We start from the raw sequence: 17,165 nt of genomic DNA on the forward strand, positions 1-17,165 counted from the left end.
AGGCTGAGATGCTGAGTGCCTAGGTTTTATAACCTTTGTTGGGATTTGAATTGGAGCTTGTATTCTGATTTGTTGTCCGATTCCCATGGGGCCATGCAGGGGCAACTTGTAGGCTGTCCTGAGTTCCAGGCTTGGTTGAGCCTTGCTGGATGATAATGCATTGAAAGGGCTTTGGGCAATTGCTATAGTTTTACCTGGAGATCTTTGTTATATAAAGTATTCTGGCTCAGGCCTTAATGGCCCACCATTAACAAAGGTGGGGGTGAGTTTCTACTTCTGAGGTGAGTTTCTGCTTCTGAGTTTCTACTCTTTTTAGGGGAAATATTCTGCCTTTTTAATATTTCCTAGGATATTTCAATTTTCTAGGAGAGATGTGGGTGCTAACTTTCTACACGTTTATTTCGACTTAATGCTGATACGGTAGATAGCAATGGGTTGATTTGCACGCTTTCTGTCCAGACCAATTCCATAAAGACAATTAACTTCTGAATGAGCCCGTCTACGCAACCCATTTTCCTAACAGTTAACGCCGAACCTTGTTCGACTCCTTCACGTGTGCGTAACAGAAAGCCTAAGGAGGGTGATCGAGGAGCCTCGTGCGCAGGCGCACTGTAGACAGGACGCGTGCCGGGCCTCCGCTTCTCGAGCGCTCGCCCCTTAGGCAAAGTGAGCCTCTGGCCGTCGCCGGTTGATGACGGAAGTGCCTGCGCGAGGCGGGCCTTCCTTTTCCTTGCGTGCCCGGCCAAGGTGCCTTGGGGGAAACCGCGAGGCGGGCGCGAAAGGTAGAAAATGATGGGGGGCAAGAGCAGCGCTATCGCCGCTGGCGTCTGCGGCGCCCTTTTCATCGGCTACTGCATCTATTTCGACCGCAAGAGGAGGAGCGACCCCAACTTCAAGAACCGGTTGCGGGAACGTGAGTCTTCCGGCCTCTTTTCCCTCGTGTGCCCCGCCGCCGAGGGCGGACTTCGCGCTTCCCTCCCTCCTTCCCAGTCGCCTTTTTCGCGACCCGAGTGCTTTTTTCCCTCCCCCTCCCCTTTCCCTTCGGCGTGCGGAGGGTCATTCCTCGGGCAAGCCTTGAAGAGTCGGTTCCCTTGCCCTGATTAGGGGCTTCCAAGGTCCAGGAATTCCTCGGCTTAACGGCCGCTCGTCTTTCCCATAGTGAGGGGCCCCTGCCAGAGAAGAAACCGTGGCTGGAGGAGGAACCGGAGCCCCAGAAATGCGAACTCGGTGCAAATAGGGTATCCCGCTGCCCTGGGTTTTCATAACCTTTCATGTGCTTGCGCAGGGAAGAGATTGAACCTCAGAAAGTGTAAAAGTGAAAGGATACCTTGGAGATCATCTAGTCCAGCCCTAACTTCACAAATTGACTATCTTCACACACCCCAGAAAATGGCTTCCTTTCCCCGTCCCCTTATGCTTCGCCTCAATCTTCTCTTCCTTCTAAACATACCCAGTACCTATAACCATGTTTTTTCTCTCTCTCTCGTTCGGCACCCTTTATTCAGTCTTGGTTGCGTTCCTTTCGGCATACTCCAGTTGTAAATGTTCTTCAAATTGCATGCCAGGAACTAAATGTGTTAATCTAGGTGTGGTCTAACCCAGGGGTCTCCAACCTTGGTGACTTTAAGCCTGGTGGACTTCAACTCCCAGAATTCCCCAGCCAGCAAAGCTGGCTGGGGAATTCTGGGAATTGAAGTATACCAGGCTTAAAGTCACCAAGATTGGAGACCCCTGGTCTAACCAATGCATATAAAAATGAATTGTTACAAGGTCCATTCATTCAGGGACCACTTGAAGTTACAACAGTGCTGAACAAAGGAACTTCCCTCCACTGTCCCATGGTAAAAATTAGGGTACTTGGCAGCCTCCTTTTACTTACAAGCACAGGGCCACTTCAACTCACCCCCACCTGCCTTTTTCTCCTGATTTACGGCCTTTTGGCCTCCATGGCCCCAGCTGACATCCACCATCTTGCTCCTGGTGCTGACCAGGCATGCTCTGCTTGGCCAGTTGTGAGCTGGCCACATGAGACTCTTTATTTCCCAGATCACGGGTGGTAGCTTCCTCACAAGACACGGGGAAGATGGCCTTATGTGACCAGGTGTCTCAGGAAGGGCCAGGCTGGATGTGCCCATTAATAGTGAAGCAAGAATATGGTGAAGGTCAGCTGGAGTGATAGAGTGCAGGGCAGCAGGGGCTTTGGAGTGCTGTAGCTGGGGCTTCCTGAGGTGGCTGCAGCTTTGTGGTGTAATGCTGGGCTGAGGCTTCATGCGGCACTGGGGGTCTGGCTTTTTCAGCCCCCAAAACATAACATGCAAAGGAACTCCTGTGCCACAGCATAGCAAGGAGCCCCAGAGCTGCGGGATACTAGGGTTGCTTGCCCGTACACTCTGCAAGGCAGGGTGTGCGAAGCCAAAAGGGCAGAGACTGAGGGAATAGGAAATTGAAGGGGGACAGTCTCTTACCTTGGAAGAATCAAGGCTTGGCCTGGGAGGGACCAAGCCCAGAATGACTTGGATTCGGGCGGATCTTTGGCTGATGGAATTTGATTAACACCAAAGGGGAGAGATTGCTGTTGCTAAGCCATGCAGTCGTATGAAATTATGCTTTTTGACCACATCATTTAGCATCGGAAATTCTTGTCCTAATTCTTGTCCCAAATAAAGGACTACCTGTATTTGATCTTGATCTTATATAACTTTATTGCAACCCAAAATTGCATTTTCCTTTTTTATAAGCAATTGTATTGCTTTCATGTTTGACTTCTGATCCATCAACAGGGCCAGATCCTTTATATAGGTGTTGTCGCCCGGTACGATCTCCCTATTCTATATTCATGTACTTGATTTTTCCTATGCAAAATAAGGTTTTTGCATTTTTTTTCCTCCTGACATAAAATTTCTGGATTTTTGATATTGTCCACCAAGGAATTTGCTATTTCCCTTTCCCCAAATGTATATTGTTGACAAATAATGTATTGATGTTTTCTTACCTTTCCATCAAGGTATTTATAAATATATTTAACAACACTACATGCAGAATGGAGCCCTGCAATACACCTCAAACACTTCATTCCACTCCTCAGACAGCCATTGACATACCCTTGTTGGGTATGATGTTCAGCCAGCTCTCTTTCTAATGGTAGCATACGCTAACCCATGTTTTGCCATTTTCTCTTTGAGGATGTCACAGAAAGCTTTGCTAAATGCTTTACTGAAGTCAAGGTACATTACGTCTATTATATTCCCATGATCAGCTAAACAGATCACTGTATAAAAAGAAGATCTGATTGGATTAATAATGTTTTGTTAGTTCCTACCAATAATGATTGTGCCCATCCAAACTCTTTTGTCAAACTCCTATTCACTCTCTGTGCTTGCTTAATTAGAAATTTCATTCATCAAAATTTCTTTCACCTTTAGTGTTAGTCAGTCACAACTTTGAGAGTCAGAAAACTCAAAAGTGATTACTGCTGTGAACATATTTCCTGACATTTGTATACACATAAGCATATATGTTCGTAATATGCAGAGACAGAATGTATGTGCAAGAATTTTATGTCCAAGGTTGTTTTAATCACATAGTATTTCCCCAGAAAAAGAGATGTGTCCAGCTGTAAAATTAAATATGGAACATAAATTTTATTACTGTAAAATATGTAATATATTCCAATTACATTTCAGAAGCCTGCTTTATGTTTGGAGATTTGCTTTGCAAATATCTTCTGTATTCATAGAAAATCCTCTAAAATATTTAACCATTCACTAAAATGACATCGTAATGACATATCCTATCATTGCTCCTAAATCTGATGGCTAAATGCTAATTCAGGTCAAAAGCTGGTCACTGGGAAACAAGACCAAATTTTATGTCCCCATTCTTCATGCAAATGAAAAATAGTTAAACTACACAATAGTTATTCCCCCAACATATTCTTTGGCCATGCAGGTGCCAGAGAAGGTTGTGTGTCTTGGAAAAAGAAATCTGAAGGGGAAGATTCTTGCTTTTGATAAAGTTCCACATATATGCTATAGTTACCTTCACTTTCTAATATTTGATAGTTAGGTTGCAGCATCTACAAATCCTGCTTGTAGAGTCATGCTATATAATGCATTCTCAAAACCCTCCTGGTACTGTTTCAATAATAACTTCCAGGATAAGGAGAAATGCAAAAAACAACAACCAGTAGAGTTATCCAAAATGCAGTATTATTTTGTAATTCTGCATTATTTCAGCTCTTCAACAAGTACTCAATGTCCTTTGTTATGTGTTCCCTTAATAAAAAAGGTTGCTTGTAAAAACTTTGCCCCAGATTGTGAAAATATCCTGTTTACCTAAGATGAGTTTTATACCTTCAAAGTAAATGTTTCTCCAAAGCAATTTGCAATAGATGATAATAAGAAGAAACAATTAGCTTGCAATTAATGCAAGGATCACAATGTTGAAAACTCCCTGGTTATGTGATATTTCTATCACTGGTAGTCTCCCTATAACCTATGTGGAAGAGCTTATGGATGAGCTTAAGTACAGCATTTGATTAAAATTGGACTCCTGAGGTCTTTCTATGTATAACCACCAAATTTCAAAAGACTCTTGGTGTTTTGTAACACACAAGAAGCAATACACAAGTCTCTTGGTGCTAGAAAAAAATAAGAGAAATATATATAGGATAAGATAGTTGTTGACTTATAACAGGTTGTTTAGCAAGTTATGGCAGCCCCCCCCCCCCCAAAGCAACTTATGACCTGCTTCTGAAATTACAGCTGCTTAGCACCCCCATGATCACTTATGACTGACTGCAGGAAAACTGCAGCACCCTTCCATCTATTTCTGTTTAATGACCCATATGTTTAACAACTGCATCGGGAGAAAGTAGGGATAGTGTAGCCATAAGTGAAGTGATCACATGGGCATTTATCACAAATTCTGATCCATTATGGTCATGATTTGAAGACTATCTGTATGGGAATATTTTAATAACATCTATCATTGACTCTTGAGTGAGCTGAGGAAGTGACCTATAGATACAACTTTGCATAATTGAAGAATAATTATTCTACATGTGAAAGGTAATATGTTGCATATCTCCCTTATGTTCTTTGCTATGGTACGTACGGAAATCTATGAAGTGGGGACCTCCATTCTGAAAGTTACTCTGAAGTGCAAGAACGGTAGCATGATTGTTTGAAAATCAATATATCCTTATTTAATCTATAGGAAGAAAGAAACAGAAGCTTGCCAAAGAAAGAGCAGGATTTTCTAAGGTAGTAATATGTTTTTTATGTTGCATATATGCTCTACTGGCAGGCTTTGGGGCTAAGGTGAATATACTGGCTTGATCTTATATTTAATTTATTCTTACTGGTTTGTTTAGATGACTTTTCTTGTATTTTGTTAGAGCTGAGGTTTATTTCTTCATTTTTATATCTCCTGATAATCATCAAGAATTTCTGGAGTAGGTTGATACAAAATATTTGAATGAATACAATAATTTTTTTTTTCAAAGTGACCTCTAACTTGAAATTATTGTACCATCAACCATTTGTAGCATACATCCAATAGCCCTAATTTTGGAGAAGCAAGAATAATGACTTTCCTTTTTTTCCCTTCCCCTTTTCCATCGAAGATCCTTCAACTAGTTTTTCAGCAAGCATTCCTTCCTTTCGAGCTCCCAATCCATCTTAGCCCATTCAGGAGCTGCTGGGGAGGGGCAAATAATCTCCTGCTATTTTTCTTTTATGGATATTTCTCTTGATCCATGTATACTAGCATGGCATATTGTGGGATGACATACTTCACAAATGATAGCTAATTTCTCTAGCAATTGTGAGGATTGAGAAACTGATAGGGGGGTTTCTAGATGTGGTTTTATTTTTACTTTTATAAAAATTTGTAAAAAAAAATGGAATGTAATATTCCTTGTAAACTTCTCTTTATTCTTGAAAAGTTCTTAGTATTATTAACTTTTTGGAAATTGAAGTTTATTATATTTAAAAGCATAATGGGAAGGGTGGGAGATTTTGCTATGATATTTAAATATTTGATTTGATGTTGTTCTTGTAGTTGCCTGATTTGAAAGATGCTGAAGCAGTTCAAAAATTCTTTCTTGAAGAGATACAGTTGGGAGAAGAACTTTTAGCACAAGGTTGTTGCATTTTTTGCAAATCTTTTTGCTAATTTGTATGTGACACATTAGGAATATAAAATTAATAGAAAAAAATGCTTATTACTGAAACCAGTGCTTTGGAAGGTAAAATAATTGCATGTTCTTTGTATATCTACAAATGTAATCCATCTCTATTGCGTTTGATGACTTTTTTCCTATTTGTATAGAATTATCATAAATGTTGATTAGCAAAGCTTAACCCTTAATCTTAACCCACTTGGAGATAAATTCAACTAAATTCAGGATACTCAATCCCAGGGCACAGGGATTGCAGGACAAATTATTTTTTGGGAGTTATAAAAAAAGTAAAAATAATAGAATTCTAAATTTACAGCTGCATCTTTGAAATGTTATTTTAATATACTGTACGTTGTTTTTCTATCTAAATTTGTCTAAAATAGCTCATAAATCAAGAATACCACTAACAGAATAAAGCCTGAATATTCTAGGGTAGTGATTTGAACTTTGGGTACTTTTTGTTCATAAATTTATAGATGTGGGATGCAGATATATTATTTCATTGGTTGAAATAATTTGTTGAATTTTTAAATATTGTTACCTAACGGAATAGTTTCAAATCTTCATTAAATGTCATTATGCCTGATCTTTAGTTGCTATAATATAGTTTTTTTTTTATTCAGGAGAATATGAAAAAGGTGTTGATCACTTGACAAATGCCATCGCTGTTTGTGGACAACCCCAGCAATTACTACAAGTTCTCCAACAGACTCTTCCACCACCAGTTTTCCAAATGCTTCTTACTAAACTCCCTACAATTAGTCAGGTAGGAAAATCTTTATCATTTGGTTTTTGAAATAGAATTAGTAATTATTATTATTAATAATTATTATTATTTCACCTGATCTCATCAGAATTGTTTGTTGAATCCATTAAGATCAAATCCAGAACTGAAAAAAATTAGGATATATGTAGTGATCACAGCTTATTCCTTTCAAACAGTCCAGTTGCATCTCAGAACTGACATTTGACTAACAATGCTTATAAATTATTCTTATAAAGAGGCTAAGCATTCTATCATAATTCACATTTGTCTGTAACTTGAATGTGATAAAACAATTTTTAAAAATATTTTGACATGACATAATTTAGTTTTCCCTATCTGAAACTCTTAGCATTTCCATCTAAATAAGAAATAACTTTATAAATGGCTGTGAGAAAAAATTAACTAAATTTAGATTTTACATCAGTTTGTATGTCCTATACATTGATTGTGGTTTGATGTCCTATACATTAATTGTGAACTAAATTTATTAAAGAAACTGTGAATAAAGTTAATAACCCAAGTAAAAACGAAGCAAAATTGGGCACGTCCAAAACATTTGAGAAAGGCTGAGATAAAATTCAGGCTGTTAAGAAATATATTTAATATAGATTACTAGAGGTTGTTGGATATATAAAATTTACCCATAAAGTAGTTGAGTTTGTATTAGATCTTTTTGCAATAGTTGCAAGAAACATACTCAAATATATCCGCTCTTTTCCTGGCACACGTGTGCTTGCTTTAGTTTTGCACAATAAGGAACTTTAAAAGTGAAATAGCTACCACAGATTATTATAAATTAGAAAGGCTTCTGAATAAGTTGAATAAATTTTTGTTTCCAGTAGTTGTTCAGAGCAGGGGTCTCCAACCTTGGGCACTTTAAGCCTGGCAGACTTCAACTCGGAGAAGTTCTGGGAGGCTTAAAGTGGCCAAGGTTGGAGACCCCTGGTTCAGAGCATGGTTTATTAGTTAAAATGTGCCCAGTGGATCCATATTGTGAGCCATGTGGCTAAGAAACATCAGTGTGCAGGATTGTTTAAAAGTTTGTCTTGTCAGAAAAGTATTTTGGGTATAACTAATTCGTCTGCCTCTACAAATAAGCTACAGCAAACCATAACAATCTGTAATTCTTTGCTTGCCTTGGTTCATTATTTCTCTAAATACTTTTAATTGCATATTAAATATTGCTACTTACTGATGTTGATTTTTGAGGCAGAGGGAGGTTGATTTTTTAAAAGCTAGAAATTGTAACTGATTTCAGTAATATGCTTAACTGGAGAAATATACCATTAACAGTTTTAAAGTTCCTATATTTTATTTTGCAGAGAATTGTAAGTGCACAATGCTTGGCTGAAGATGATGTGGAATGAGAAATCTGTCAGGAATGCCACTTCCTTAGTCAAAAGATGAGCATCCAGGGGTAGGGAAGAGTAAAAGAATAAGCATAATAGACATGATGGACTATGTACCACATTTAAGCCTGCCAAAGTTAATTTTAACTCTTGAGTAGGGTGGTTTGGCTGGACTTATTTATTAAATTAATGTATTTTGATAAACTCATTTTATAAATGCATCATATTGAGTTATAAAAATATCATTAACGTCAATGCAAATAAAGTTGTATATACACAGACTGCAAAGTTAAAATATGCACACCCCATGCTCATTTTTGAAAAAAACAAAGCTAAGGCATTAAAGATGTACCTCGTACGTTCATGTGTAAGCCTGCTTTTTCAGCAATCAAAGGGGATGGGGGTGAGGGACATTGTCAACAGATGTCAGCATCTCCTGGAAATTTCTTATGCTTGTTACTCAGAAAGGGAAATCAGTAGACCTGACATTTAATTGTATTTTTATTAGAATGTCATACATTTTCCTTCATTCTCTGAAAGCTGCCTAGGGTCTTTTAGATCAAGGTACCTGAAAGTAACATCATCTTGAATTAAGATAACCGCCTCCTGGATTTGACAGATAGAACTTGTCTATCTCTATTATCATGTTATCCACACACATAAAATGACATCCTGATTTTAGGCGTAAATTAATTGAGGGTCTTTCAGCCACATTAAAATAATCATATTAGATATTGGTTGCTTTCCTGTAATAAATGTAGAACAATATAATTGGGAATTAAAAATCTGGCTGAAGGAATATGTGACTTGGCATCTGAATGAAAATGAAATGAAAGCCACTTTTGAATTACACATTGAATTTACCACCAGTTTTTTTTCATAGTGGCAACTGTAATAATTTCCCTGCACTCTGTACAAGAACACCAACAGATTTCAGGCTCACTGCCTACCAAAGGGCAGTACAAAAGACACTGCCCTTTGGTAGGCAGTGTTTACCAAATTACTTCTAAAGAATACTAAGCCTGGAACTCCATTTTGCGAAGCAGAACTGATTCCCAGACCTTCTGCATACAAACCTATTTCAGGCTTATTTATTTACTCCATTTTTATCACAATCATTTTGAGTTCTGTGATAGAAAACTGTAAATTGCTAAAAACGGCTATTTTACTATTTGTTTTTCTGCTGTTTGCAGGAATTTGACTTTTAATTATTCAACCATCTGCTGCAACTTGTCCAGGGATTTACCACAAAATTTAGAAATCAGATTTTATTTCTTGCATAACACTGTACAGCATAACAAGTATTTCAGACTTTTTATGATCTCTTAAGTCTGTACATGTTACTTCTTCTCAAGGAAATCAGGAGCAAAGAGTAAAATGGCTGGTAGCTGCATACTTAGCAAACTGACCAGTAATACAGGAACTGTGGAAGAAAGGTTAGGAGGCCCATTGTTAACAGAGGACCAAGCCACCACATTCTGTGTAGTCTTCCTTAGGCACTGAAATTTAATTTGCTAGAAAATTCATTCAACCAGTATCTGTTATTTTAGCACTTTTTAAAGGAAGAACAATTAAATCCATCCTGAAAGGTCTGGAAACAGTGATCCAATGAGAAAAATTAGTAATGACTGAGATGCAAAAGCCTTTTGCTTATAGTGGATAATCATTAACACTGATAATAACATAATCAGTTTATAACATAAACACTGCTAGCAACCTGATAACCATGCTGCACAAGATCAAGTTAATAAACTGTGAGATCTTAAACCTCTCTCTGACATTGAGACGCTAAATGAGACTGTAATTCTTATTCAACATCAATATATCACAAGGAATGAACTTATACAGTAGTACATATGGGAATACTTTGATTCAATAAATCTAACAGAGAGCCAAAGAGCCAACAACAACTTTCAGTTTGAAGGATTTAAAATAAGTATAAAATAAGTAGCAGTGATTAAATCTTTATGTAATAAACAAGGGAGTAATATATGATAAAATTAAAATAAAGGATGCCTAGAAAATGACAAATATACTGGGCATAAACACGATATGCAGAAAGAGTTAGATACTGCAGGCTAGATTCCTTTCCCAGAACGAAAAGGAATTTTTAAAGATATTTTTGATTTACATATAATAATGTTACAAGCCAAGAAGAAAATTGAAGACAGGAAGAATGGGCAATTACTTTCCAAAGAGAGAAACAGTTGCTCCCTCTAGCCTAGGATCTTATACAAACACGTCCCCAAACAAACATACACAGTCTGTAAAACGTAACATTCTGTATTGCAAAGTCATAGCTTACTGTTCAATTCCAAGCTCCAGCCTTTCTGCTTTTGGCCCTTGTTTCTGGGCCCACAGATTGAGGAACCCATTATCTGAATTAGCTACTAAGGGTTGATTTTCCTGGGCTTTAATGTTCTTTGCTAATAATCTGGCTTGACAGTTGGGGCTTTTATCTCTTTCAATGTCATGAAGCTCCTGAAATGGAATTTTTTAATTTCAACTCAATTCCTAATAACAGCTCAAGGATGAACAGTGTATATGGTTGATATGTGTTTAGTTCGACACAGTAGGTTGCATAAATTTTAAAATGCATTATAGTTTTAATTATTATAAGCCAAATAACTAAAATATCAATTGCTACCAAAGGCGCCCAAAACATTTTGTAGTGGGAATTTTCCGTCCCTTCTCACTGTTGGCCCTCTGCACCCTCTTACCTCAAACTTTTTCTGAGGATTGGAGCCTTTGAAAAGTGCAGGTGATGCAGCTGTAGTGGAGAGCAAAGTGTTTGGAATTTCGTTGGGGTATCATTTGGAACTAACCATTTTAAGTATAAATGAGTTTCGAGATCACGGGATGGAAATAATATTCTTAACTATTGCCTGAATGGTACTTTGAATTGACCTACAGATAGTAATGCCAGAATATACTGTAGGTCAGATAGTAACTCTTCAGTGAAAGTAGATTCTTTGCTAAAATATTGCTGAAGTATAATAAGTGGTTTTATTAGACTTGCCATATATACCTGTACAGTTGAGAATTGCAAAATAGGAAGATAGCACTGTAACAATAACAACATCTATTAAGTCAGATGCTATGGGACTACTACTATTCTTGCAGCTAGGTAACTTTAGAGTAAAAAGTGAACATTTTGATTTATGGGAATTTCAATGAAATAACGGATCATTTTTAATTGGGACTTTACAAGTAAAAAGTATTTCTTAGAACAAAAAATCAGTACTTGCAAATTAAACCTTTTGATTGTATTGTGTGTAGCATTCAGATTTGAAGTAGGCACTGGTGCTTTGGCATGAGCATTGGCCGTTCCTTATAATGGTTGTGTGTTTTCCTCTGCATGGTAGTTTTAATCTCTGTATGCTACTTAGCTTCACCTTGGTAAAAAGGGTGGCTACATAAATTGAATTAATACTGGTAATAGGCTTTGGACTGTTTCCACATTCAGCGCAGCACATGAGATTTGGCATGCTTAGAATTTCTGGCAACAGTGAGGAAATACTTTAGCACTGAAATAGTTAAGGACAATTGAAACCTGTCAACTGTGGAATTAATAAAAAGGTTGCCAAGACATGCTTGTTCCATACTTAGAGGCCAGCTGGGACACGACCATAGTCTCCAGTCTCCTGGGAGGCATTCTAGGCATGCACAGGAAAGAATGTTCCTTCTTATCCCATCCAACAGGAGCAACAACAGCGGCGACCTTTTGTGGACGAGGGCACCATTTGTGTCTTTCTTCCAAGCTCCCCACCTCCACCCCATCATTATACAATGTGTGTATAATGCTGGTTAGAAGAAGATTGATTTTTCAACGATACAAGAATCAAGATCACTGAATCAAGCTGAGTGATGGGAAATTGAGGACAGACCAAAGGCACCACTGCTTTATAACTCTAGGTGTGAAGATTACCACTGACTTAGATTACTTAAAATAAAGTTAGAGAAATGCATCAGTGGCTTCCGTAATTGGGCAGCTATGCAAGGAACATTCAAGCAAAGCATCCACCCAAAGAAACTTTGCAAAGCAACATTGCCATTTCTATTCTAAGGGAAAAGTGAAGAGGCCATTTTGCTTCACTCTGCCTGCTGCGGCTGCCTTCTCTGGCCCTCGCAAAAGTTGAAGGAGGCCTTTCTGCCAAGAATGCAAGGTACTAAGAAGTACCTTGCTGAAACAAAGCATCCATCCCCATGAATTCAGGTCTAGGCAGCCTTTTCAGATAGTGTTATGGTTTTAATGCCCCCCCCCCAATTAACAAAGCAAATTTTACATAATCACGAAATGTCATCAGCTGTTGTACAAGCATCTCAAGTATTGTACAAGACTGCAGTCTCCTAGGACTGTAAATGTTTTTCTTCTAAACTTTCACCTTCCATAATGGCAAACTACCGGAACAGCTAAGACACAAATAATGAATAAACATATAGTAATCTAAGCTCCACAGGCTAGTTGTGACAGGTGTTATTAGTCTCCAAATCTTCCTTTCCCATAGAAAGTAGAAGTAGTATTTTGTGTATCAGGCATTATGTTTCAGTAGATGCCAATACCTAGCATCTATCTGGGTTTATCTGATCTTGAAAAAGTGAAGCAAGATGGAACCTAGTTAGTTTTAGGACGTCATTAGAAAACTCCAATCCTAGAGCGTCCCATAAAATTGTAGTGATGTAGACCAGGGGTCGCCAACCTTTTGGACCTCAGGGACCACCAAACTCATAATTTTAAATCCCGCAGTCCAGAGAAATCCCCCAAAAAGTCTGCAGGAAAATTCTCCACCCCGTTTTCCTACCGATCGATCATTCTTTATTTGGGATTGCAAGATACCGTTTCCAGCTTTGTTCTGGGGGAGTGGGGGAGAGACTTTTGGCTTTATGCAAGGGAAACAGAAGCAGCAGAAGTCTTTCTTTCTCTCCCCCAAACTCTGCCAGAAATGAGGTCTTTGTGAGATTTGTCTTGCCGGCACAGCCTCTTGGAGCAGGATGCCTTGCAGGGTCCCAAAGACTCATTTGTGGCAGAGTTTGGATTGGAGAAAGAAAGACTCGCTGCTTTTCTTGCATGCAACCAAAAGCAGAAGAAAGAAGCAGAAAGAAGCAGCCCGGTGGCCGAGGTGTGTGGGGCATGTGGGGCAAGTTCCCCCTCCGCCCTTTCCCCCTTCCCTCACTACCTCATGTTGTTCGCAATGCAAGCGATGCAAGCGTTGTGTTCCCATGGGCCATGTGGGTGGCGCAGCCTTGTGTTCCGTGCAGCCTGGATTAATTGTTTTGGGGGGTGCTTTGGGGGTGACATTTCTCTGTGGACCACCAAAATTTTCTTGTGGACCACCAGTGCTCCCCGGCCCACTGGTTGATGAGCACTGATAGACTACAGCTGTCTGTTTGCTAAGAAAGCAACATGGATGTGCCTTTTTATTTTATGTTTACTATTTTACAACCACAGACCAAAATACTCATGCTGGGGGTGGGAGAGAGAAAGGAAAGAAACCCACTGAAGATAACCAAGAACTTGCAGAGAAAATCTTACGCAAAAGTATTGGATCTTGCTAAACCATGATGGTGATTATAGCAAATTACACAACTCTTCTATCAGCTATGAGGAAAGGCTGCTCCTCTCAGCTTGTGTGAGAATTTATTAAATTGGTATCCTGCTTTCCATTTTGTAAACTAAGCAGAAAGATAATGCTCCCTTCTATTTTTCCACAAGAGAGTGGCTAATGCCAGAAAGTGGGGAGGTGAAAGTGGTTGGGTCAGCTTGTCATGCCAGCTAGGACAATAAAAGCACCGGGTGAGTCTGTTTCTATTTCAACCAGCAGGTGGGGCAAAGTCACTCTTGTACTGTGATGATGCCATTGCATCTTCTTTCTGGTAATAAAGATGGCAAAACCCTGTAGCAGGGAGTGGGTAAAATTGGAGAGGCAAGGGAGATTTGCTAAATACTTTGCATGGGAGAAGAATCTCCCAATGAGGCCCACTAGTATCTCTTCTGGTTGCTTTGCTGTTGCTGAATTGCAGAATGTTTTTGATCACCTTGAGAGGAGGTCACTGCTGCAGAGATCCAACAAGGGTTAACTCTTTATTGCATCTGTACACAATGTGTAAAAATACTTAATCCAGCACCTCAGAAGCAATCAAGCGTGTTCAACAGAGACGTTTGGAAATCAGGGACCAGTGAAGTGCCAAAAAAGGTGGAATTCTTTTGTTTTATAAACTGAACAATCTACGAGTTACCTCCCTGAGCCTCTTGCTTTTTTCTTTTCAGTAGAGTTTTGTAAACTACTTTTTTTTTTTCATTTTGAAGACAATTTTTTGCAAATATTGTAGTCTGCTATCTTTGTACCTTTGATTGGTTTGGGCCTATCTTCAAGGTATTCATGATCAAACCAAGGCTTTGAGAGATCTTTGCATCTTAGGTGGGTTTGAGTGTGCAAGGCCTCCTGGATGTAATTAGCATTTGAAAGTGACACAAAACACCTCATACTGATCAGCATGGCTAGAGAATCAAAGTATATGAAGAGTGACTGAATGTGAGAAGTACAAGATGAACGTCTTCTTCACTCCTTGGTCCATCTGGTTCACAAGGCCTTTTCCTAGAAGGATTTATCAGGTGAACAAGGAGCATTCACTGCTAATTTGCCAGTGAATGGGAAGTGATCACAGTCAGGTTGCACAATGAATAAAAAAGTAGCATTATATAAAAGTAGTGATCCAATGACAGTACAGAAACCCTGTTAATCCCCTTTCAGGATTCCCAGCAATGATACACTGAGAATACGCAAGTTGAATCTGGTGGCCATTGCAACAGCCTGCCCTGCCTACGGTTAATCCACATGTCTTTAGAAAGCTGAAGATGGAGTAAGAGCAAACTGTTGCCTGGAGCGGTACTGTCAAAGCAAATGAAACATCATATGTGGCAAGCCTAGCATTCAAGTGCCCAGCTGTTAAAATGCCTACATCTGAATGCATTCAAATTAGATCCAGAATAGATGCCTCCAGTTTAGCCCAAATACTAGTTTGACACAGGTATGAGGGGGGGAGAGTTACTGAGAAATAGGAGCTGATGGTACCTACTCTTAAAAGGGATGGGGAATTAATATACAACTTTCCAGAAGCTATGCATTTCTAACAATTGGCCACAACAGCTGCAAATAATGACTTGTTACTCTTTGGAACTTCTGAAAATCAGGTTAGGGAAGGTTGGAACATTACTTTTTAGCTCCCTTTACATACAGAGTATTGGCTCATTTCACACACACACACACACACACCCCAGTATTTCCAAATACTAGCTTGTATCAACCAGCCTGCATTATGCAGAGAGTGATAGAGGCTTTTTGGAAACTTAAAATCTTACAGTTGTGAGGGAACTATGAGGTCCTCTAATCCAACCCAAAGCTAGTGCCAGAACAAAGGATTGAAATGAATGGCTTCTTTAAAGCTTTATGTTTAACCTACTTGTTTATGGAAGATCTTGATGCTGCCTTCACACCAGTGGTTGGTATGCTACCAGTTCAGCCCAGTTTTGCCAAGACAATGAGCAGCAGAGACCAAACCGGATCTCTCCACCGCTCTGCTGTTGGACCCACCCGCCTGCCTGGGATCCCATACTCACCTTTATCCTCTGCTTTTGAAGCACAGCTACTTTGTGCGGCACAGAAGAGTGCAGGCCTGCAGGAGGTGAGTTGGAACTCCTCTGGCCTGCGCAAAGTGCATCTTTGACATGCGCATGCATGCAAAGTGCGCCCACCAAGCCACGCCCACCGAACCAGTGATAAAAAAGTTTTTGAATCCCACCACTGCTTCACACCTCTAAAGTCATCTAGCCCCAGAAAAGGGGGCAGATAGGGGAGCGTCATCAGGAATAAGTTAATTTTCATAGTGCCACTGTCTGGTATTGAATATTGGGTTTTTTTTTTTCCTCAATTGAAAACTCTAAAAAGATAACTGCCTTCCAGAAGCCACAATCTTAATAGGAGAAATATGGCGACTTCTAAAAGGTTGCCACTAGGGGGCAATGTGGCACTCTTGTGTGGGAAATTAATTCCTCTTTTCCTGTAAAAAAAAGTTGCCTCCTCCCCAGCCCCCCCCCCCTTTGATTTTTCATGAACTGATAATTTCACCCAGCAGTCCACACTGAAATGGCTTGATGATCCATTAGGAATACTGTATTTTGGATTCGCTCCTAAACTCCTGTCTTATTGTAGGAAACAGTGGTGCAAAAATTCCTCCTTTCTCCAAAAATAATAATAATAATAAAAACCACTAGGTAAATGCAAGCCCCTCAGGAGCAATTACTTCTGAGGAAAACTGTTCTCAAAACAATTGCCAGGAAACGTTCTTTTGGCCGATATTTGTAATGCAGGGCTGAGTTTCTCAGCAATATTATTCCAGGTGATTGAAAAGCAGGCGGCTTTCAAAATCCTTCAAACTGCAATTGTGTCTGCCACCCGCAGCCTAACCATCTTTCAAGTCTCTCCATTGCTGAGCTGAAATGCTACCCCACCCATCATTCTGTCAACAGAAAACTGTACCAGCATGAAATGTACTGTTCTTGTTGCTGGAATCCTGCTGGAATCACCCTCTTTTCTTTCTTCTTTCCTTTTGGAAGACACTACATTTGCCTATGTCCCCTTTAATGGGTACAAAACCTAACAGATTTTACACACCTTGAGGCTGTTCTTGGAGGGTGTCAAAATAAGTGAGGGCTACACGATGATGGTGATGTAGTTAAAGGACAACTCCAAGCAGGGGTGGGTGGGGGAGATGAGGTGAAGAGAGCAACTTTGCTGGGACACCAGAAGAAAGAAGATGCCACCGAGGCATGCCCTTGCATTGGGTGGGGCTGGCTGCAAGTTGGCGT

General features: G+C 39.5%; 1 protein-coding gene and 1 non-coding gene across 2 annotated transcripts; both read left to right on the top strand.

Moving 5' to 3' along the window:
- Nucleotides 1-600: 600 nt before the first annotated feature.
- TOMM20 (translocase of outer mitochondrial membrane 20) lies at nt 601-8,657 on the top strand. Its single transcript, XM_026669432.2, has 5 exons — nt 601-913; nt 5,218-5,264; nt 6,064-6,145; nt 6,808-6,950; nt 8,273-8,657. Exons 1-5 carry the CDS (start codon nt 790-792, stop codon nt 8,315-8,317), a joined length of 441 nt encoding a protein of 146 aa, XP_026525217.1. The 5' UTR covers nt 601-789; the 3' UTR covers nt 8,318-8,657.
- On the top strand, nt 4,109-4,248 carry LOC113413349 (small nucleolar RNA SNORA14). Its single transcript, XR_003371049.1, has one exon. It is a non-coding gene; the product is annotated as a small nucleolar RNA SNORA14 (small nucleolar RNA).
- Nucleotides 8,658-17,165: the final 8,508 nt, after the last annotated feature.

The sequence above is a fragment of the Notechis scutatus genome, chromosome 1 (assembly GCF_049901735.1).
Source record: "Notechis scutatus isolate UNSWTSFEM ecotype Mainland chromosome 1, rNotScu1.2, whole genome shotgun sequence".
Lineage (NCBI taxonomy): Eukaryota > Metazoa > Chordata > Lepidosauria > Squamata > Elapidae > Notechis > Notechis scutatus.

Coding starts and splice junctions, on each gene's coding strand:
- TOMM20 (XM_026669432.2), top strand. CDS start 790: ATGATGGGGGGCAAGAGCAGCGCTATCGCCGCTGGCGTCTGCGGCGCC. Junction 5,265..6,063: donor AAAGAGCAGGATTTTCTAAG/GTAGTAATATGT, acceptor TTGTTCTTGTAG/TTGCCTGATTTGAAAGATGC. Junction 6,146..6,807: donor AGAAGAACTTTTAGCACAAG/GTTGTTGCATTT, acceptor TTTTTTATTCAG/GAGAATATGAAAAAGGTGTT.